Here is a 24,318-nt window from a genome sequence, read left to right as displayed (position 1 = left end):
CGATCAAATTGCTTCGCCAACCAAGTTGGCATCATGCTTGGTCATGTTTCTGATGATTTCTGTCTTTAATTCAATGACTATCATCCGCTCGTTGTTCTCGGCGCCGTCTTTCACATTCACTTTCTTCCTTGCCATAGTTGGAAAAACAATGGCATATCAATCTCTAGCTATAAGCTAATGCTAGCAAGTAAAACCAGATGTTTTGTTTAGATGGGTTCCCTGTGACATTTGCTACACCAACTAATGGTGGGGATGCTTGTAAGAAAATGTTTTGCTTGCAGCTTAAAGGATAACAATCAGCCGAGAGACCGCGCTTATCTCAATACATTGTTAAGTTGGGGCACTCTTAAGATGAGGTACCACTGTATAGACATGTTAAAGTCATATTTCTAGAAAAAGCATGTACTCTTTAGAATTACGTCAAAAAGTCACAATTAAACAAAGTTGTACAAATAAGAAAAAAAAAGTATTTTGTCAGACTATATTTGTAATGTATGGGGGGGGAAACATGGTTTTTGACATGTACAGTCGCGATCAAAAGTTTACAAACACTTGTAAAGAACATAATGTCATGGCTGTCTTGAGTTTCCAATCATTTCTACAACTCTTATTTTTTTTTTGATAGAGGAGGGGTCCTCAAGTACAAATCTTGAAGGTCCACAAATGTTATTTTGAAACAGGCTGGGTCCGTTTATTATCGGTCAAACTTATATAGTAGCAGGAGGCAGGGGCGCCGAAAAGGGGGGGGGTAAAGGAGACCGATTTTAGGGGCCCATGATGGAGGGGGGCCCAGAGATGCCCCTAATGATGATGAAATTATAATACAGGGGGCCCTGTAAAGATTCTTTTCATGGGGCCCAAAATCCCTAGCGGCGCCCCTGGCAGGAGGTAGGTAGTAGTTTAAAGGCCTACTGAAACCCACTACTACCGACCACGCAGTCTGATAGTTTATATATCAATGATGAAATCTTAACATTATAACACATGCCAATACGGCCAGGTTAACTTATAAAGTGACATTTTAAATTTGCCGCTAAACTTCCGGTTCGAAACGCCTCTGAGGATGACGTATGCGCGTGACGTAGCCCGGCGAACACGGGTATGCCTTCCACATTGAAGCCAATACGAAAAAGCTCTGTTTTAATTTCATAACTCCACAGTATTCTGGACATCTGTGTTCGTGAATCTGTTGCAATCATGTTCATTGCATTATGGAGAAAGAAGCTGAGCAAGCAAAGAAGAAAGTTGTCGGTGCGAAATGGACGTATTTTTCGAATGTAGTCAGCCACAACAGTACACAGCCGGCGCTTCTTTGTTTACATTCCCGAAAGATGCAGTCAAGATGGAAGAACTCGGATAACAGAGACTCTAACCAGGAGGACTTTTGACTTCGATACACAGACGCCTGTAGAGAACTGGGACAACACAGACTCTTACCAGGATTACTTTGATTTGGATGACAAAGACGCAGACGTGCTACCGTGAGTATGCAGCTTTGGCTTCTAAACATTTGATCGCTTGACCGTATGTGCGCAACTTTTTTTTGCGTATGTACGTAACTTTTTAAAAATATATAAGCTTTATGAACCTTGGGTTAGGTGAACGGTCTTTTGGGCTGAGTGATTGTGTGTGTTGATCAGGTGTTTGAATTGTATTGGCGTGTTCTATGGAGCTAGGAGCTAGCAGAGGAGCTAGGAGCTAGCATAACAAACACGCAGGTGTTTTTATGCAGGATTAATTTGTGGCATATTAAATATAAGCCTGGTTGTGTTGTGGCTAATAGAGTATATATATGTCTTGTGTTTATTTACTGTTGTAGTCATTCCCAGCTGAATATCAGGTCACCCCCGGCTCTCACAGCATCTTCCCTATCTGAATAGCTTCAACTCCCCACTAGTCCTTCACTTGCACTTTACTCATCCACAAATCTTTCATCCTCGCTCAAATTAATGGGGAAATTGTCGCTTTCTCGGTCCGAATCTCTCTCACTTCATGCGGCCATCATTGTAAACAATAGGGAACTTTGCGTATATGTTCAACTGACTACGTCACGCTACTTCCGGTAGGGGCAAGCCTTTTTTTAAATCAGATACCAAAAGTTGCAATCTTTATCATCGTTGTTCTATACTAAATCCTTTCAGCAAAATTATGGCAATATCGCGAAATGATCAAGTATGACACATAGAAAAGATCTGCTATCCCCGTTTAAATTAAAAAAAATCATTTCAGTAGGCCTTTAACATTCTCTTAAAATCAACAAAAATAAAATACATATCCAATAAAATACATTAAAGATTTTCTTTGAAACAAAAATAAATAAGAACTGAAATAGAATAAATATTTCAGTACGTCTGGTAGCTGTGGCATCAGAGAGTTGGATTTGATTTATTTTAACTGTCATTTCCTCCTTTTCTTTGCCTTCTAACATGGTACCCATCACTTCAGTCAAGCATTATTGAATTATTTCTGCACCAGAGAATGGCTTCTTGTGTTTACCCAAAGTCCATGCCACTCTGAGTGAGCACTCTGTTGCTATTTGTTGTTGTGTCATAGATTTAACAAAAATCTTGCTTGATGTTTCATATGACCTTTTCAGCCTCATGAATTCTTTTTTTTCTTAGCTCTGAATCATGAGGAAATGTCTCTTCAAATTCGCGGTGCTCTTTCAGATAGTGACGTTTCAGATTTTCACTTTTCACCAGAGCAACAGTACTGTTGCATATTAGACACATTGGTCTGGTACTTGCAGTAGGTAGGATGAAAACATATTGCTCTGTCCATTCTTCCTTGAAACGTCGGTTTTCCCTGTCCACCTTTCTTCTACCAGCCTCCGCCAACTTGGAGCATGCCGTTGGGATTGGATTCACATTCAGTAAATGACGAGTGAACATTTAGCAAAATAGCGATACGAGACAACTGTGTGCATGTAGCGAAGGTTCCATGCATGTGGCATGAGCGCTGTATCACCCAGGTGGTAACAGCCTATCAGCGCGTCGTTGTGATAGAGATGACACCCATACTCTGATTGGCTGATCCCGCAGCCAATCAGAGTGGCGTTCTCTCGCTCTCACTCCGTCTATCTCTCTCTGAGAGAGAGATAGACGAATACAATTATTATATTATTTTATAATAATTGTAATTATTTTAAAAAAAAATTGTATTTATTTATTTTTTTACTATAATTCGTGCTGGACGGACACGTCGCTGGGTCCGGACATGGACCGCGGTCCGCCTGTTGAGGATCACTGTGCTAGAGTGATTGGAGCACATACTTGTTGGTCACAAAAAACATTCATGAAGTTTGGTTCTTTTATGAATTTATTATGGGTCTACTGAAAATATGAGCAAATCTGCTGGGTCAAAAGTATACATACAGCAATGTTAATAATTGGTTACATGTCCCTTGGCAAGTTTCACTGCAATAAGGCGCTTTTGGTAGCCATCCACAAGCTTCTGGTTGAATTTTTGACCACTCCTCTTGACAAAATTGGTGCAGTTCAGCTAAATGTGTTGGTTTTTCTGACATGGACTTGTTTCTTCAGCATTGTCCACACGTTTAAGTCAGGACTTTGGGAAGGTCATTCTAAAACCTTCATTCTAGCCTGATTTAGTCATTCCTTTACCACTTTTGACGTGTGTTTGGGGTCATTGTCCTGTTGGAACACCCAACTGCGCCCAAGACCCAACCTCCGGGCTGATGATTTTAGTTTGTCCTGAAGAATTTGGAGGTAATCCTCCTTTTCATTGTCCCATTTAAAGCACCAGTTCCATTGCAGCAAAACAGGCCCAGAGCATGATACTACCACCACCATGCTTGACGGTAGGAATTGGTGTTCCTGGGATTAAAGGCCTCACCTTTTCTCCTCCAAACATATTGCTGGCAATTTCTGTTTCATCTGACATCACATGGACAAAGATAAGACCTTCTGGAGGAAAGTTATTTGGAATGAAACAAAAATTGAGCTGTTTGGCCACAATACTCAGCAATATGTATATATATATATATATATATATATATATATATATATATATATATATATATATATATATATATATATATATATATATATATATATATATATATATATATATATATATATCTCCATTTTCTACCGCTTGTCCCTTTCAGGGTCGTGGGGGGTGCTGGAGCCTATCTCAGCTGCATTCCCCCCAAATATATATATATATATATATATATATATATATATATATATATATATATATATATATATATATATATATATATATATATATATATATATATATATATATATATATATATATATATATATATATATATATATATATATGTATATATATATATATATATATATATATATATATATGTATATATATATATATATATATATATATGTATATATATATATATATATATATATATATATATATATATGTATATATATATATATATATATAATTTGTCGTTCAATGTTAAAAAAAGAAAAGGTGTAATTTTATGATGTATACAGTATGTGATAATATAATATGTATAATATATATTTTTTGTATATGTTATTTATATTATACAGTACATATCATTGTATATATTATATTGTATATGTCATTATTATATATGATATACAGTATATATGTGTATATATACTACAGTATATATATACTGTGTGTGTGTGTGTGTATATATATGGGACATATATATATATATATATATATATATATATATATATATATATATATATATATATATATATATATATATATATATATATATATATATATACTGTATATATATATATATATATATATATATATATATATATATATATATATATATATATATATATATATATATATATAAGCAGCTGAGATAGACACCATATATATATATATATACAGTATATATATATATATATATATATATATATATATATATATATATATATATATATATATATATATATATATATATATATATATATATATATATATATATATATATATATATATTAAAGTTAAAGTACCAATGATTGTCACACACACACACTAGGTGTGGTGAAATTTGTCCTCTGCATTTGACCCATCCCCTTGATCACCCCCTGGGAGGTGAGGAGAGCAGTGGGCAGCAGCGGTGCCGCGCCCGGGAATCATTTTTGGTGATTTAACCCCACATTCCAACCCTTGATACTGAGTGCCAAGCAGGGAGGTAATGGGTCCCATTTTTATAGTCTTTGGTATGACTCGGCCGGGGTTTGAACTCACAACCTACCGATCTCAGGGCGGACACTCTAACCACTAGATATAGATATATATATATATATATATATATATATATATATATATATATATATATATATATATATATATATATATATATATATATATATATATATATATATATATATATATATATATATACACACACACACACACACAGTATATATATACTGTAGTATATATACACATATATACTGTATATCATATATAATAATGATATATACAATATAATATATACAATGATATGTACTGTATAATATAAATAACATATACAAAATATATATATTATACATATTATATTATCACATGCTGTATACATCATAAAATTACACCTTTTCTTTTTTAACATTGAATGACAAATATATATATATATATATATATCTCCATTTTCTACCGCTTGTCCCTTTATATATATATATATATATATATATATATATATATATATATATATATATATATATATATATATATATATATATATATATATATATATATATATATATATATATATATATATATATATATATATATATATATATATATATATATATATATATATATATATATATATGTATGCAGCTGACATAGACACCAGCATCATATATATAGGGGCGGCGTGGCGAAGTTGGTAGAGTGGCCGTGCCAGCAATCGGAGGGTTGCTGGTTACTGGGGTTCAATCCCCACCTTCTACCATCCTAGTCACGTCCGTTGTGTCCTTGGGCAAGACACTTCACCCTTGCTCCTGATGGCTGTTGGTTAGCGCCTTGCATGGCAGCTCCCGCCATCAGTGTGTGAATGGGTGAATGAGGAAATACTGTCAAAGCGCTTTGAGTACCTTGAGGGTAGAAAAGCGCTATACAAGTATAACCCATTTATCATTTATTTATTTATATATATATATATATATATATATATATATATATATATATATATATATATATATATATATATATATATATATATATATATATATATATATATATATATATATATATATATATATATATATATATATATATACACACTGTATATATATATATATATATATATATATATACACTGTATATATATATATATATATATATATATATACATATATATATATATATATATATATATATATATATATATATATATATATATATATATATATATATATATATATATATATATATGTTATTTGTTATTTTTTATTTATTTTTTTATACAAAAATAAATTGTTGATATATATATATATATATATATATACAACGTTGGTTGTACATACATGTATCTAAAGCATTTAAAACTGTCTTTGAAACAACATTACAAAATAGTTGTATTTGTAAATTGAGACAACATTGTTGTCTAAAATTGGATCCACGTTGTCGGTTGGGAATTTCAAATTTCAAAGGTCAAAGCAAACATCACAACCTCACATTGAGTAAACGTCAAAAAGCATGTTGTTTCAACGTTTTATTTGTGTTGTAAAATATTGGTTTGAAAACTACCAAAATTCAATGGTCAAATCAACATCAGATCGGAACATTGAATAAACGTCGTCAAAAGCATGTTGTTGCAATGATAGGTTTGAGTTGCTCGATGTCAGGACCTCATTCAACAAGTCCTCAGCCTTGTTTTAATGTCTCGTGCCTGCTGGGTTATGGGTTCCTGTCCCTGGGGAACCAGAATCGCGAGTATGCCTCTGAATCCAGATGACAGAATATACTGAACTAATTGCTCCTAATGATTTGCTAAGAAAGTAAGGCTGAATTTTAATGCTTTAATGCACTTTTTGTACAAAATAGCTGTCCCAATGCTCCTAATATAATGCAATGCCAGGCTGTTGGAAGAAAAAGAGTCTCTGAGCGGGGAGCAGGCTGAGAGGCTATAAGTCTGCCAGAGCAAGCTCTTGCAAAACATTAACAGAAAATGAAATATTCTCAATATCCATAATTGGTTTGATGTGTCTCTGTGGATGTTTCTGTACCACTTTTAATACTTAATACTGTTGCCATCCATTAGAGGGGAAATTCATTTCAACAGTCTGCAGGTGCTGCTGTCCGTGAGGGAAAATAACGAAGCGTTTAACGGTCTTTTTGACCCTACAGGGCATCATTAATTGATGCTAACGAGCAAAAGACGCATGACTTGGAGTTGAGTCAGACTCAACTGGGTTGGATTAATTCCCGTAGTGCATTTCTTTCCAAGTCCCATTTCTGTTTCAGCCAACTATTTGATTGACAATTACCTGTGATTGAGAACAATCAGAGAGTCCTGATGAATGGTATATAGACGAATGAAGAGGGCGGCTAGGTATGACTTGAAAAAGTTTTCTCTCCACCCCCGTCGTCGGAAGTCAGCGGGACAGGCAGCGCAGCAGACGGCTTTTCCAGAGGATGGGAAACCTGGAGGCTGGAAATACCTTTCATTGGGAGGAGGGGGAGGTCAGTAGAGGCAAAGAACTTCAATATATGTTGCTATTAGGGTTGTCACCATACCAGAATTTCAGTAGTCGATCTTGATGAATTTCTACGATATCGGATACCACGATAATTTATTGATCATTACTTTTTTGAAAGCTGTTTAGTTTATAGGATCACTGTGCTTCAACATCTTTTTGCACATAATTTAAATTGCAGTATCAGCTGCCAAGGGGTAACTATTCATTGAAAAAAGAACAGCAGTAGCCTATTGCCTCCCAGTATATCAAAACAAACAATCCTGTGTTTATAAATAATAACAATAGTTAATGGGTTATACTTGTATAGCGCTTTTCTACCTTCAAGGTACTCAAAGCGCTTTGACACTATTTCCACATTCACCCATTCACACACACATTCACACACTGATGGCGGGAGCTGCCATGCAAGGCGCTAACCACGACACATCAGGAGCAAGGGTGAAGTGTCTTGCTCAAGGATACAACGGATGTGACCAGGTTGGTAGATGGGGATTGAACCAGGAACCCTCAGGTTGCTGGCACAGCCACTCTACCAACTGCGCCACGCCGGTTCTAAAAAGAACAGTAGTGGAATAGAGCCTTCAAGTATATGAACAAGATTGTTGTTAATATTCTTTCAATATGACTGTTATGTCATTGTAATTAAATAGGCTAATTCGGGGGTCGGCAACCCGCGGCTCTAGAGCCGCATGCGGCTCTTTAGCGCCGCACTAGTGGCTCTCTGGAGATTTTTCAAAAATGTATGAAGAATGGAAAAAGATGAGGGGAAAAAAAATCAATTTTTTTGTTTTAGTATGGTTTCTGTAGGAGGACAAACATGACACAAACCTCCGTAATTGTTATAAATCACACTGTTTATATTAAATATGCTTCACTGATTCAAGTATTTGGCGAGCACCGTTTTGTCCTACTTATTTTGGCGGTCCTTGAACTCACCGTATAGTCTGTTTACATGCATAACTTTCTCCGACTTTCTAGGACGTGTTTTATGCCACTTCTTTTTCTGTCTCATTTTGTCCACCACACTTTTAACGTTGTACTTGAGTGCACAAAGGTGAGTTTTGTTTAATGTTATTGACTTGTGTGAAGTGCTAATCAGACATATTTGGTCACTGCATGACTGCAAGCTAATCGATGCAAACATGCTATTTAGGCTAGCTATATGTACATATTGCATCATTATGCCTAATTTGTAGCTATGTTTGAGCTAATTTAGTTTCCTTTAAGTCCTCTTAATTAAATGTATATCTCATGACACATGTAATATGGCTTTTAATTTTTTGCGGCTCCAGACAGATTTGTTTTTGTTTTTTTGGTCCAATATGGCTCTTTCAACATTTTGGGTTGCCGACCCCTGAGCTAGAGAGTGCACACAAAGCCGACAAAGCAAAAGAGAAAAAAAGCTATGAGACCTTGTGCAGCACAACACAGAACAGGACAATGATGGAGCCAGAGGACAGGGCTGGCATATAAAGCATCCTGCTTGGCAACCAGGAACAGGTGGGTCCTGATTGCTAATCAGATACAGGTGAGAGAGGCTGCGCTCAGGCCAAAAGAGAAGTGGCAGGAAATGAAAGACAAACAGGAAGCGGAAACAAGACTGCTGGACACCAAGCACAGGAAAAACAACACAAACTGCCTTGGAGGGTCATCACAACAGGCCCGTAAAAAAGAGCTGCATTCAGCAAATAGCCCCCAAGCCACACTTCCTGGTGAAATAAGTCAACTAATAGTGTTCAAAGTGTTGCCAAACGACAGAAGAGTGTCTCTTAAGCTGTGTTTTCTGAACACATATAGAAGTGATAAAGGTTAAGTTCTACACTTCTGGAGGTTTTCTGCACGCTGTAGTAATGCACTCTCTCTGGGCTTGTGGTGGCGGATCTCCATTCTCTCGTGCGGCAAATACGTTTGTGGCGGTGACGTGCGATACACCACTCTTTCACTTTGAATATGTGCCAGTCCTCGCTAAATATAGTGACACAATTGCTCAAGTGCATCACAGATCATTTCTGCTTGGTCTTATTCTCTGACTAACCAAGTGCGTGTGAGGTGTGTTTATGATATGAGCGAGGGTGCTGACTCAGTATTGTACAAACTACAAAACCAGGGAAGTTGGCACGTTGTGTAAATCGTAAATAAAAACAGAATACAATAATTTGCAAATCCTTTTCAACTTATATTCAATTGAATAGACTGCAAAGACAAGATACTTAACGTTTGAACTAAGAAACTTTGTTATTTTTTGCAAATATTAGCTCATTTGGAATTTGATGCCTGCAACATGTTTCAAAAAAGCTGGCGTAAGTGGCAAACAAGACTGAGAAAGTTGAGGAATGCTCGTCCAAAACTTATTTGGAACATCGCACAGGTGAACAGGCTAATTGGGAACAGGTGGGTGCCATGATTGGGTATAAAGGCAGCTTCCATGAAATGCTCAGTCATTCACAAACAAGGATGGGGCGAGGGTCACCACTTTGTCAACAAATGCGTGAGCAAATTGTCAGACAGTTTAAGAACAACATTTCTCAACGATCTATTGCAAGGAATGTAGGGATTTCACCATCCACGGTCCGTGATATCATCAAAAGGATCAGAGAATCTGGAGAAATCACTGCACGTAAGCGATGATATTACGGACCTTCGATCCCTCAGGCGGTACTGCATCAAAAAGCGACATCCGCGTGTAAAGGATATCACCACATGGCCTCAGGAACACTTCAGAAACCCACTGTCAGTAACTACAGTTCCTCGCTACATCTCTAAGGGAAAGTTAAAACTCTACTATGCAAAGCGAAAGCCATTTATCAACAACACCCAGAAATGCCGCCGGCTTCGCTGGACTGATGCAGAGTGGAAAAGTGTTCTGTGGTCTGACGAGTCCACATTTCAAATTGTTTTTGAAAACTGTGGACGTCGTGTCCTCCGGACCAAAGAGGAAAAGGCGCAAAGTTCAAAAGCCAGCATCTGGGATGGTATGGGGGTGTATTAGTGCCCCGCTGCCTTGTGGGTTAGTCTGGGAAGACAAAAGGCTAGGGTAGCACACCCTGAGAGAAAAGCAAGTGCTGGTAGGCGCACCATAGGCGGTCCTCCGACAGACCGGAGCTCCGGTAGCCTCCTGCAGCTCTGAGGAGGTGCCGGTCGTCCTGGGTTTCCCTTGCCATCGGATACAGCTCCCCACAGTGAAGAAGTGACGTTGGAGTCTGCGTGTCCCCCTCGTCGTAAAAGACCTCAAAGGCTGAGTGGGAGGATGATGGTTGCATAGAAGCTCCACAACAGTCACAAAGGCGGCAGAAGGCTGCAGCAAAGATGGGCCTCCAATTGTCTTGGTCTTTATGCCATTGGACCCTGGCCTTCTCTTTGCCAAGGACAGTGTGGTGGCTGTCTCTGCACCAGTCTCCCCACTTTAAAAGATTCCACGCACAGGCACTCTTCTGAAGGCAGTCCCACCAACAGGAGGACAATCATACTCGTTTCGAGTGATCGCCGACGAGTGCCCAAGGCATGGGTAACTTACACATCTGTGAAGGCACCATTGATTGATTGATTGATTGAGACTTTTATTAGTAGGTTGCACAGTGAAGTACATATTCCGTACAATTGACCACTAAATGGTAACACCCGAATAAGTTTTTCAACTTGTTTAAGTCGGGGTCCACTTAAATTGATTCATGATACAGATATATACTATCAGATATATACTATCATCATAATACAGTCATCACACAAGATAATCACATTGAATTATTTACATTATTTACAATCCTGGGTGTGGAGGGGGGGGGGTGGGTTAGGTTTGGTTGTTATCATCAGTCATCAACAATTGAGAACAGAGAAATGGATATTGGAACAGTGTAGGTCTGACTTGGTAGGATATGGACAGCAAGTAGTGGACAGAGAGAGAGAGAGATCAGAAGGCATAAGAAAAAGTATCTACATTTGATTGTTTACATTTGATTATTAACAATCCGGGGAGGGTGTTAGTTTAGGGTTGTAGCTGCCTGGAGGTGAACTTTTATTGCGGTTTTGAAGGAGGATAGAGATGCCCTTTCTTTTATACCTGTTGGGAGCGCATTCCACATTGATGTGGCATAGAAAGAGAATGAGTTAAGACCATTGTTAGTTCGGAATCTGGGTTTAACGTGGTTAGTGGAGCTCCCCCTGGTGTTGTGGTTATGGCGGTCATTTGCGTTAAGGAAGTAGTTTGACATGTACTTCGGTATCAGGGAGGTGTAGCGGATTTTATAGACTAGGCTCAGTGCAAGTTGTTTAACTCTGTCCTCCACCCTGAGCCAGCCCACTTTGGAGAAGTGCTGAAAGGTACATACAGGTTTTGGAGCAACATATGTTGCCATCGGAGCAATGTCTTTTTCATGGACGCCCCTGCTTATTTCAGCAAGACAATGCCAAGCCACATTCTGCACATGTTACAACAGCGTGGCTTCATAGTGAAATAGTGTGTGTACTAGACAGGCCTGCCTGTAGTCCAGACCTGTCTCCCACTGAAAATGTGGCATCAAATACCACAACGGAGACCCCGGACTGTTGAACAACTTAAGCTGTACATCAAGCAAGAATGGGAAAGAATTCCATCTGAAAAGCTTCAAAAATGTGTCTCCTCAGTTCCCAAATGTTTACTGAGTGTTGTTAAAAGGAAAGGCCATGTGCCAACTTTTTTTGCAATGTGTTGTGTTGGACCTTCGATCCCTCAGGCGGTACTGCATCAAAAAGCGACATCCATGTGTAAAGGATATCACCACATGGGCTCAGGAACACTTCGGAAAACCACTGGCAGTAACTACAGTTACTGACATTTTCCAAAAAAAAAATGACGTTCCTCAGGTCGAACATTAAATATCTTGTCTTTGCAGTCTATTCAATTGAATATAAGTTGAAAAGGATTTGCAAATCATTGTCGTCTGTTTTTATTTAGGAATTACCCAACGTGCCAACTTCACTGGTTTTGGGTTTTGTATGTGCGCTACATGAAGTGCACTTCTGTCAGGATGAATGAGATGCGTTCAGTCGTGTGTTGTTGTTTTTTTTTAAGGTAGGCAGCAGCCGGAGGCGGGGAAGCGATCTCCGAGATCTAATATGTGAGACGATGCATCCTTAAAGCGAAAGACGTTTGCTCATGTGCCAACGCCGTGAATACCAATTCCCTCCAGAAGCACCCGGAAGGACGGCTGCACCTTGCTGTCGTCTCCTTCTTCCGTCCAATCGCAAGAGCAGACTGTGATGACTTCACGGCCACTGAGTCATCCATTCATACTTTTTTCCCCTTTTTTTTTTTTTTTTTTTTTTTTGGTATGATAACTGAATGTATTTGCTCCCATTCACAGAGTCCCAGGGCCACTTATTTATAATGAAGCAGCCATTGTCCAGTAGGAATGGTGCCATTCAAACACTGCAGGTGAGTTGGTTAGGCGGAGAAACACGTTGTTCTTTGTTTATTTCATGCTTTTCGGGTTTAAACAGGACTTTTTTTTTACTTGAGTTGGTTGAATAAAGTAATTATTATTGGGGATGTAAGTGGAGAGGTAGCTTAGTGGAACACAAAAAAAGGAGCAAGTGTGAGGCAAAGTGTGTGTGAGAGAGAGAGAGAGAGAGAGAGAGGGAGAGAGAGAAAGGGGGAGGAGATACAAAAGGGAGTCAGAGGACAGGGAGAGGTGACAATATAGTAAGAAGAGGGAGTCGATTCATTCAGAGAGGTTCAAGTGGGAGAACTTGCATGCACAATACCAGCGGAGGGTGGAAGTGCAGGCGACAAAGTGAGGGAGTTGCCAACTTGCAGAAGGGAAAGCCACTTTTTGTTTTTCAATCACGCCAACATGGAGAGAGCGTAACACGCATTACACCACACACACACACACACTTGTCACTGCCCTGAGAAACGCCGCTAAAGACAGACCGAAACAACTTTATCCAATCTGTCCAAAGGAGCAGGAGAGCGAGCCGAGGGATCGTAACACTGGAGCTCAAGGATAAACCATGGACCCTGCATACATCACAACACACCTGGAGGTGAGTACTGCAGCGGCGGGGGGGTTTTTCCTGGCCTCTGTCGCCAAAGTGCATGATTCTCTTGACAGCAGGAAAAAAATAATGGTAACACTTTAGTATGGGGAACATATTCACCATTAATTAGTTGCTTATTAAAGTAACAAAGACTTAGGGGAACATATAAGGGTTAGGGTTAGGGTTACTAATAAGCATTTATTCTGAGGTTACTGAGGGAAGACTCTTAGTTAATTGCTTACTGGTTGTATAATAAGGCCATGCAGAATAAGGCATTAATAAGTACTTAATAATGACTAATTAAGAGCCAATATGTTACTAATTTGCATGTTAATAAGCAACTAATTGATGGTGAATATGTGTTCCCCCTACTAAAGTGTTACCAAAATAATTTGCAAAACATTTGTCCAAACAGCCCATTTTGTGTTAATAATAATAATAGATTTATTTCAATAGGGCCGCCATACTACTGTATGTACTTAAAAGCAGTTGAAGATACAATCAAATGGTTAAAAATGTAAGCATAAATTAAGCTCGCGGCGGAGAAACTGGGCTGGTATTTTTTCGACGCCACAAGGCGGCGCTCTTTCGTGATGACTTGAAATTTCTCACACAGCTCAACGGGATGCACAGTGCGTAACACCCGTTGTGATGTGGTGCACACCTTTAGGGGAGTGACACAAACACAGGTGTGTCAAATTTGAGCAAGATTGGTTGAAAAACATGGTCAAGCAAACATCTTTCAAAGAACCAAATTCTGGGAGGGAATATTTTATTATTTTAAAACATACTGTGATATGTGTACCACTAGTGGTACGCAGGCTCCATATAGTGGTACGCATAAAAATCACTTGATTAAAGTACAGTGGGGTTTTTTCATATATTTAAACACAGTGTTACTGTTCAAACTGTGAGGAATGTTACAATGGCCAAAATATTAAATATACTTGTTAAATAAAACCTCTTCTTTTTTTTGTTAACTAATACATATAGGCTTACTACACTACTGTATTTTAACCCTACTTGGAGAGCCAAGTGTTTTCTGAGGTGGTACTTTGTGAGAAAAGTTTGAGAACCACTTTCTGTATATGTAGGGCTGTGAATCTTTGGGCACCACACGATTCGATTCAACTCTTGGGGGTAAAGATTCGCATCAGAAACGATTCTCGATTCAAAACGATTCTCGATTCAAAATCAGTACTTTGTAAATAACATTGGGTGCCAGTTCTATGATTAACTACATTCCTCCATAAAATACATAACAAATCAAATATATTTGTAAATTACTTAAAGGAAAACGAGTTCTGTTTGATAAAACTCTACCCAAATATTTAATAAAGTCAAATACAAATAAGGCAATTAGAGAAGTATCCCACACTTTTTTTTCCAAAGTAAATCTGTACAGCAGATATGAGCATTTACAGCAAAAATATGATTTGCCTGAGTGGCTGGAATATCTATCTATCCATATATATATATATATAATATACACTATATATATGTATATATACACATTATATATATATATATATATATATATATATATATATATATATATATATATATATATATATATATATATATATATATATATATATATATATATATATATATATATATATAAAATAAAATTAAAAAAAATTAAAATCTCCTGATGATTGAGGAAACCCTCATGAAACAGGCCTGTAGAGATGAAATAGTCTTGTGATTTTTTCCCACACATATATATATATATATATATATATATATGTATATATATATATACACATATATGTATGTATATGTATATGTATATATATACATATATATATATATATATATATATATATATATATATATATATATATATATATATATATATATATATATATATATATATATATATATATATATATATATATATATATATATATATATATATGTATGTATATATATATATATATATATATATATATATATATATACATATATGTATATATATATATATATATACATATATGTATATATATATATATATATACATACACATATATATATATATATATATATATATATATATATGTGTGTACATATATATATATATATGTGTGTGTACATATATATATATATATATATATATATATGTGTGTACATATATATATATATATATATATATATATATATATATATATGTATGTATGTGTACATATATATATGTGTGTAAATATATGTATGTGTATATGTACGTATGTGTATATATATGTATATACATAAATGAATGTGAATATATATATGTATATATATATATATATATATATATATATATGTGTGTACATATATATATATATATATATATATATATATATATATATATATATGTATGTATGTGTACATATATATATGTGTGTAAATATATGTATGTGTATATGTACGTATGTGTATATATATGTATATACATAAATGAATGTGAATATATATATGTATATATATATATATATAAAGTGTATATATGTATGTATATATATGTATGTATGTATATATATATGTATGTTGGTTTTTTTTTTCAATGATTTTTAAATTTTTAAATTGATTAATAATCGTTACAATTAAGAGTCGCGATTCATTCAAAAAAATCGATTTTCTTTTGACACCCCTATGTACATGTATGCTAGAATGTCTTACACAACCCATAGGGGGCGCCAAAAATGTAAAAAAAATCATTTACCATCCTATTATTTTCACACAGCTGTACTGTAACGTGCATGTACTGTACACAAAAAAAGCCACAGGAAAGTGTGCTGCTGAAACCATTAGTCACACTGACAAAACACACACACACACACACACACACACACACACACACACACACACACACACACACACACACACACACACACACACACACACACACACACACACACACACACACACACACACACACACACATACAAACACAATCCAAACTCCAGCGCTGAATAATGCTCCCATTATGAGTTCAAAGAGCATCAGGTCATTTACTCATAATACGCACGTCATAAGTGAGTGTTGACGCCCTTTTTCTTTTTTTTTTAATGCAAAAAGCAGACAAGTCTGTTTTTCGTTCCTGGGTCTATATGGTTGTCAGGGCCACTAGTGACATATGTCAATATTTCCACCAGGTTCGGTGCAGGGGAGGGGGCTCCTGTAACCACAATGCACCTTTGCTGTCTGGGGGCTTAAAAAAGGGTTTATAATACTTTTCTCGCAGTGTCCATTTAAAGGCCTACTGAAATGAATTTTTTTTATTTAAACGGGGATAGCAGATCTATTCTATGTGTCATACTTGATCATTTCGCGATATTGCCATATTTTTGCTGAAAGGATTTAGTATAGAACAACGACGATAAAGATTGCAACTTTTGGTATCTGATAAAAAAAAGGCTTGCACCTACCGGAAGTAGCGTGACGTAGTCAGTTGAACATATACGCAAAGTTCCCTATTGTTTACAATGATGGCCGCATGAAGTGAGAGAGATTCGGACCGAGAAAGCGACAATTTCCCCATTAATTTGAGCGAGGATGAAAGATTTGTGGATGAGTAAAGTGCAAGTGAAGGACTAGTGGGGAGTTGAAGCTATTCAGATAGGGAAGATGCTGTGAGAGCCGGGGGTGACCTGATATTCAGCTGGGAATGACTACAACAGTAAATAAACACAAGACATATATATACTCTATTAGCCACAACACAACCAGGCTTATATTTAATATGCCACAAATTAATCCTGCATAAAAACACCTGCGTGTTTGTTATGCTAGCTCCTAGCTCCTCTGCTAGCTCCTAGCTCCATAGAACACGCCAATACAATTCAAACACCTGATCAACACACACAATCACTCAGCCCAAAAGACCGTTTACCTAACCCAAGGTTCATAAAGCTTATATATTTTTAAAAAGTTACGTACGTGACGCGCACATACGGTCAAGTTATCGAATGTTTAGCAGCCAAGGCTGCATACTCACGGTACCTGATATTCAGCTGGGAATGACTACAACAGTAAATAAACACAAGACATATATATACTCTATTAGCCACAACACAACCAGGCTTATATTTAATATGCCACAAATTAATCCTGCATAATAACACCTGCGTGTTTGTTATGCTAGCTCCTAGCTCCTCTGCTAGCTCCTAGCTCCATAGAACACGCCAATACAATTCAAACACCCGATCAACACACACAATCACTCAGCCCAAAAGACCGTTCACCTAACCCAAGGTTCATAAAGCTTATATATTTTTAAAAAGTTACGTACGTGACGCGCACTTACGGTACGGTACGTGTTATGCTAGCTCCTAGCTCCTCTGCTAGCTCCTAGCTCCATAGAACACGCCAATACAATTCAAACACATGATCAACACACACAATCACTCAGCCCAAAAGACCGTTCACCTAACCCAAGGTTCATAAAGCTTATATATTTTAAAAAAGTTACGTACATACGCAAAAAAAAGCCAAAGCTGCATACTCACAGTAGCACGTCTGCGTCTTTGTCATCCAAATCAAAGTAATCCTGGTAAGAGTCTGTGTTGTCCCAGTTCTCTACAGGCGTCTGTGTATCCAAATCAAAAGTCCTCCTGGTTAGAGTCTCTGTTATCCGAGTTCTTCCATCTTGACTGCATCTTTCGGGAATGTAAACAAAGAAGCGCCGGCTGTGTACTGTTGTGGCTGACTACGTTCGAAAAATACGTCCATTTCGCACCGACAACTTTCTTCTTTGCTTGCTTGGCTTCCTTCTCCATAATGCAATGAACATGATTGAAACAGATTCACGAACACAGATGTCCAGAATACTGTGGAATTATGAAATGAAAACAGAGCTTTTTCGTACCGGCTTCAATGTGGAAGGCATACCCGTGTTCGTCGGGCTACGTCACGCGCATACGTCATCCTCAGAGGCGTTTCGAACCGGAAGTTTAGCGGCAAATTTAAAATGTCACTTTATAAGTTAACCCGGCCGTATTGGCATGTGTTATAATGTTAAGATTTCATCATTGATATATAAACTATCAGACTGCGTGGTCGGTAGTAGTGGGTTTCAGTAGGCCTTTAAACTGAGCACTATTATATTTTGTAAAGGCAGCATTTTACAACAAATTAAACCTCATTACAATGTGCAGGTGTGCCTAATGAAGTGTCCAGTGCATGCAAATGCACTGTAATACACAAATTAGAAATAGGATTTTTTTTGGCTCTCTGAAGAGAGCCGGATGCTCAGGAGCCATTCCTATCAAAGAGTCGTTCAAAAGTCTGGTTCCCTATTATATTTATTTTTTAGAATTTGTTTCAGAAGGTACTCTCTTTTATTCAAGGAACTAATCACTGGTAGCTCTTCAGATTTGGATCAGAATATTTCAAATTTTTATCGATTTTGGGAAACATTCTAAAATATTCATTGTAATTTCATCTGTTTTCATTGTAAATTAATAATAATAATAATAATAATAATGGATTAGATTTATATAGCGCTTTTTCTAGACGCTCAAAGCGCTTCACAGAGAAGTGAGAACCCATCATTCATTTTTAAACTCATTCATTCATCATTCATTCTCCGGTGTGAGCGGCACCGGGGGCAAGGGTGAAGTGAAATTCAATAAGATGGTCCCTTATCCTTATGTTTTGATGTTGAGATCATTGTTTCATCATCATTTTCCCTCACCAAAGAAACTGTGTAGAACAAAAAAAAACCTACAGAGGCTATAAATAGCCTCCATGCAAGTCAACTTTACTGTAAAAGTTTTCACACAATACAGGAAAAAAACATAACTTACAAATAATACATCGATCTAACACATCATATACTTAGCAGCCAGGAGGTTTTGAAAATGTTGTATTATCATTTCCATACCAAATATTTTAAATAGGGAGAATCGGTTTGAATCGAGAATCGTGTTCAATCAAGAATCATGAGTTGTTTGTACGATTCACATCCTTACAAAAAATGGTATTACTCTGTGTACAATATAACAAAAAGTCAGTAGAATTTATGGTAAAAATGTAAAAACACTATTTTTGTAATAATAGTAATGCTTTGTAAAAACTACTAACAGTGGCATTGTTTTCCTATTTACATGAATGCCTTGTAAAAACGACCATAGACTTCACGTTAAAAAACAAACTACAGAAGCAGTTCAGTCACCTGAATTTTACTCTACAAATAACGATGGTATAGCTTTCAGTTTACAGTAATGCACTGTAAAAAGAACAATGGAGCTTACAAGGGAAAAAAAACGTCTGCTTTGTCGCCAGAATATTACCGTGAAAATAACAGTGGTACTGTATTTCTAATTATAGTAAGGCATTGTAAAAACATCCAGAGATTTTACAGTAAAAAAAACAAAAAACTTACAGCTCATGTGCCAGAATTTTTCAGCAAAAATAACAGTGTTGTCGTTTTTAAATTTACAGTAATACACTGTAAAAAAAACGACAATAGATTTTACCGTAAAAAACTGACAGCTCAGACAGCAGAATTTTATTGTAAAAATTTAATTTACAGTAATGCACCGTACAAAATGACCATAGAGTTTACGGTAAAAAAAAACGGTAGTTCAGTAGCCTGAATTTTAATGTAAAAATAACAATGGTATCGTTTTTCAATTTACAATAACGCACAATAAAAAAGAACTGTAGAGTTTATGAGGAAAAAAAACGGCGGCTTAGTTGCCAGATTTGTTTCAGCAAAAATAACAGTGTTGCCGTTTTTACATTTACAGTAGTACACTGTAAAAAAAAACGGCCATGGATTTTACCATATAACACTGACAGCTCAGACGGCAGAATTTTACACTAAAAACAGTGGTGTTGTTTTTTAATTTACAGTAATGCACCGTAAAAAAATGACCATAGAGTTTACGGTAAAAAAAAACAAAAAACGGTAGTTCAGTTGCCTGAATTTTAATGTAAAAATAACAGTGGTATCATTTTTCAATTTACAATAACGCACAATAAAAAGAACTGTACAGTTTACAAGGGAAAAAAACGACGGCTTAGTTGCCAGAATTTTTTCAGCAAAAATAACAGCGTTGCCGTTTTTACATTTACAGTAATACACTGTAAAAAAACGGCCATGGATTTTAAAAAAACTGACAGCTCAGACGTCAGAATTTGACTAAAACAGTGGTGATGTTTTTTAATTTACAGTAATGCACTGTAAAAAACGACCTTAGAGCTTACAATAAAAAAAACTGGTAGTTCAGTTGCCTGAATTTTATGTAAAAATTACAGTTTTATCGTTTTTCAATTTACAATATCGCACGATAAAAGAGTTTACAAGAAAAAAAATGGCAGCTTAGTTGCCAGAATTTTTTCAACAAAAATAATGTTGCCGTTTTTACATTTACAGTAATGCACGTTAAAAACGCCCGTTGATTTCATGGTTTAAAAAACAACAACCTAGAAGCTCAGTCGCCAGAATTTCACCGTACAAAAATAACAGAGTACTGTTTTTCAATTTACAGTAATGCACTGTAAAAACGATCGTCGATTTTACCGTAAAATTCTGGCGACTGAGCTGTGTGGGGTTTTTTTTTTACCGTAAAATATACAGATTTCGTTTTACAGCGTACACCTAAACTAGGGTTGTACGGTATACCGGTATTAGTATAGTACCGCGATACTACAAACCCCGTTTCCATATGAGTTGGGAAATTGTGTTAGATGTATATATAAATGCAATACAATGATTTGCAAATCATTTTCAACCCATATTCAGTTGAATATGCTACAAAGACAACATATTTGATGTTCAAACTGATAAACTTTTTTTTTTTTGTGCAAATAATCATTAACTTTAGAATTTGATGCCAGCAACACGTGACAAAGAAGTTGGGAAAGGTGGCAATAAATACTGATAAAGTTGAGGAATGCTCATCAAACACTTATTTGGAACATCCCACAGGTGTGCAGGCAAATTGGGAACAGGTGGGTGCCATGATTGGGTATAAAAGTAGATTCCATGAAATGCTCAGTCATTCACAAACAAGGATGGGGCGAGGGTCACCACTTTGTCAACAAATGCGTGAGCAAATTGTTGAACAGTTTAAGAAAAACCTTTCTCAACCAGCTATTGCAAGGAATTTAGGGATTTCACCATCTACGGTCCGTAATATCACCAAAGGGTTCAGAGAATCTGGAGAAATCACTGCACGTAAGCAGCTAAGCCCGTGACCTTCGATCCCTCAGGCTGTACTGCATCAAGCGACATCAGTGTGTAAAGGATATCACCACATGGGCTCAGGAACACTTCAGAAACCCACTGTCAGTAACTACAGTTGGTCGCTACATCTGTAAGTGCAAGTTAAAACTCTCCTATGCAAGGCGAAAACCGTTTATCAACAACACCCAGAAACGCCGTCGGCTTCGCTGGGCCTGAGCTCATCTAAGATGGACTGATACAAAGTGGAAAAGTGTTCTGTGGTCTGACGAGTCCACATTTCAAATTGTTTTTGGAAACTGTGGACGTCGTGTCCTCCGGACCAAAGAGGAAAAGAACCATCCGGATTGTTCTAGGCGCAAAGTTGAAAAGCCAGCATCTGTGATGGTATGGGGGTGTATTAGTGCCCAAGACATGGGTAACTTACACATCTGTGAAGGCGCCGTTAATGCTGAAATGTACATACAGGTTTTGGAGCAACATATGTTGCCATCCAAGCAATGTTACCATGGACGCCCCTGCTTATTTCAGCAAGACAATGCCAAGCCATGTGTTACATCAACGTGGCTTCATAGTAAAAGAGTGCGGGTACTAGACTGGCCTGCCTGTAGTCCAGACCTGTCTCCCATTGAAAATGTGTGGCGCATTATGAAGCCTAAAATACCACAACGGAGACCCCCGGACTGTTGAACAACTTAAGCTGTACATCAAGCAAGAATGGGAAAGAATTCCACCTGAGAAGCTTCAAAAATGTGTCTCCTCAGTTCCCAAACGTTTACAGAGTGTTGTTTAAAAGGAAAGGCCATGTAACACAGTGGTGAACATGCCCTTTCCCAACTACTTTGTCACGTGTTGTAGCCATGAAATTCTAAGTTAATTATTATTTGCAAAAAAAAAAGTAAAGTTTATCAGTTTGAACATCAAATATGTTGTCTTTGTAGTGCATTCAACTGAATATGGGTTGAAAAGGATTTGCAAATCATTGTATTCCGTTTATATTTACATCTAACACAATTTCCCAACTCATATGGAAACGGGGTTTGTAATTAATTATATTCTACCGCCTCTGAAGAGTACCGGTACTGTTACCAAAATATTGGTGTCGGGACAACACTAACCTAAACTTTACTTAACAAATCCACAACAAAACAACGGACCTAAAAAGCACATCTAAATGTTGCTCCGTTTCTTTCGACTCTTTTTCAGCCGGTCTGACTCCAGTCCACTCAGGTGGCTCCCAAACAAATGTTTCCCGACTACAAATCGCTTCTTGTCTCGTTCTTACCTGACAGAGCCATTGAAAAGACTCGACTCGTTCACGAACGTCACATCTTTAACACAAATAGCCCAATGCCTCTTACCTCCAATATTAAGGAAATGTCATCTGCAAATTGATAGCAGCATGTTTTCTGTCAGACTTTCCGCTCAAGACCCAACTTAGACATGAGATTTCTGGACATGACCCCAAACTTACTAGAAGTCGCCGTGTGTTGCCATGACATTGACTTATGAAAGGCTGTGTAATAAGTTCAGTGTGGAAAAAGACAGTAGTGGATTCACAAGTCAGTGTGAAATGACAGAAGCAAAGAGTGCACAGAGGACGAGGAATTTGGGCAAAGAAAGACGGGAAGAGCAACAGGAAGGGAAAGTTGAGGACCAGGCGTAACATGAAGACAGCGGCGGCGGATAAATCAGCCAGCTGCGGTGACACTCGGGGGCCCTCCATGTGCCGCACTCTTCCGCAAAAACACCATTCATTTAAAGCCCAGGACAAATAATGAAAAAAGAGCATTAATGGAGAGAGACGGAGTGGAAAAAAAGGCCATTGAGGTAAAAGAGACAATGTTGTGAATGCTAAAGGAAGAGAAAGAGTGAAAGGCAATGGGGGGTTGGAATAAACTGATAAAAAGACACTTTATCAGTACTGTCTGCTTAAGAGGGGGGTCAGGTCACATCTGATAAGTCTTATGGCATACATAACCTTAAACCTTCAGTTCACCTCATCCACAAAACATCAATCACACCTTGTTTTTAATATCTGCAGGCCAATCATGTTAGAATACAAAAAAATAAATATGGTGGTATAGGAGTCCCTGAACACAACACACAAAAAGGCCAAAAAGTGCAGCTTACATTAGATGGAACCCAAGGAGAGGAGTCAAAAAAGTAAAAAAAATACTATGAGAATACAATTATAATAAAATAAGTAAAATGATTAACTTTTTTTTCCACGTGAATAGCCATTTTGTTTCAGCGGTATTGGCACTCTAATGACATTGTAAAGACATGAGGATAAAATTCAAGTATTACAATTTTTTTTTTCTTTTTAAAGAGAATAATATATATATATATATATATATATATATATATATATATATATATATATATATATATATATATATATATATATATATATATATATATATATATATA

The 24,318-nt window shown here is 36.7% G+C and overlaps 1 protein-coding gene across 2 annotated transcripts in view; it reads left to right on the top strand.

Annotated features, from left to right (window-relative positions):
• The first annotated feature begins 8,650 nt into the window (after positions 1-8,650).
• Positions 8,651-24,318, top strand: part of bmp16 (bone morphogenetic protein 16) — a 38,433-nt gene continuing 22,765 nt past the window's right edge. The window contains exons 1-3 of one of the 2 annotated variants that reach the window (XM_062060094.1): positions 8,651-8,751; positions 12,745-13,107; positions 13,635-13,718. In XM_062060094.1, coding sequence (XP_061916078.1) covers positions 13,085-13,107; positions 13,635-13,718 — 107 coding nt within the window. In that variant the 5' untranslated portion in view covers positions 8,651-8,751; positions 12,745-13,084. The remainder of the gene's footprint in view (positions 8,752-12,744; positions 13,108-13,634; positions 13,719-24,318) is intronic. The other variant, XM_062060095.1, reaches the window with a different exon arrangement.

This window comes from Entelurus aequoreus, linkage group LG10 (genome assembly GCF_033978785.1).
Source record: "Entelurus aequoreus isolate RoL-2023_Sb linkage group LG10, RoL_Eaeq_v1.1, whole genome shotgun sequence".
NCBI lineage: Eukaryota > Metazoa > Chordata > Actinopteri > Syngnathiformes > Syngnathidae > Entelurus > Entelurus aequoreus.
The sequence above is the reverse complement of the archived record's forward strand: the minus strand, read 5'-3'. Positions and strand labels throughout refer to the sequence as shown.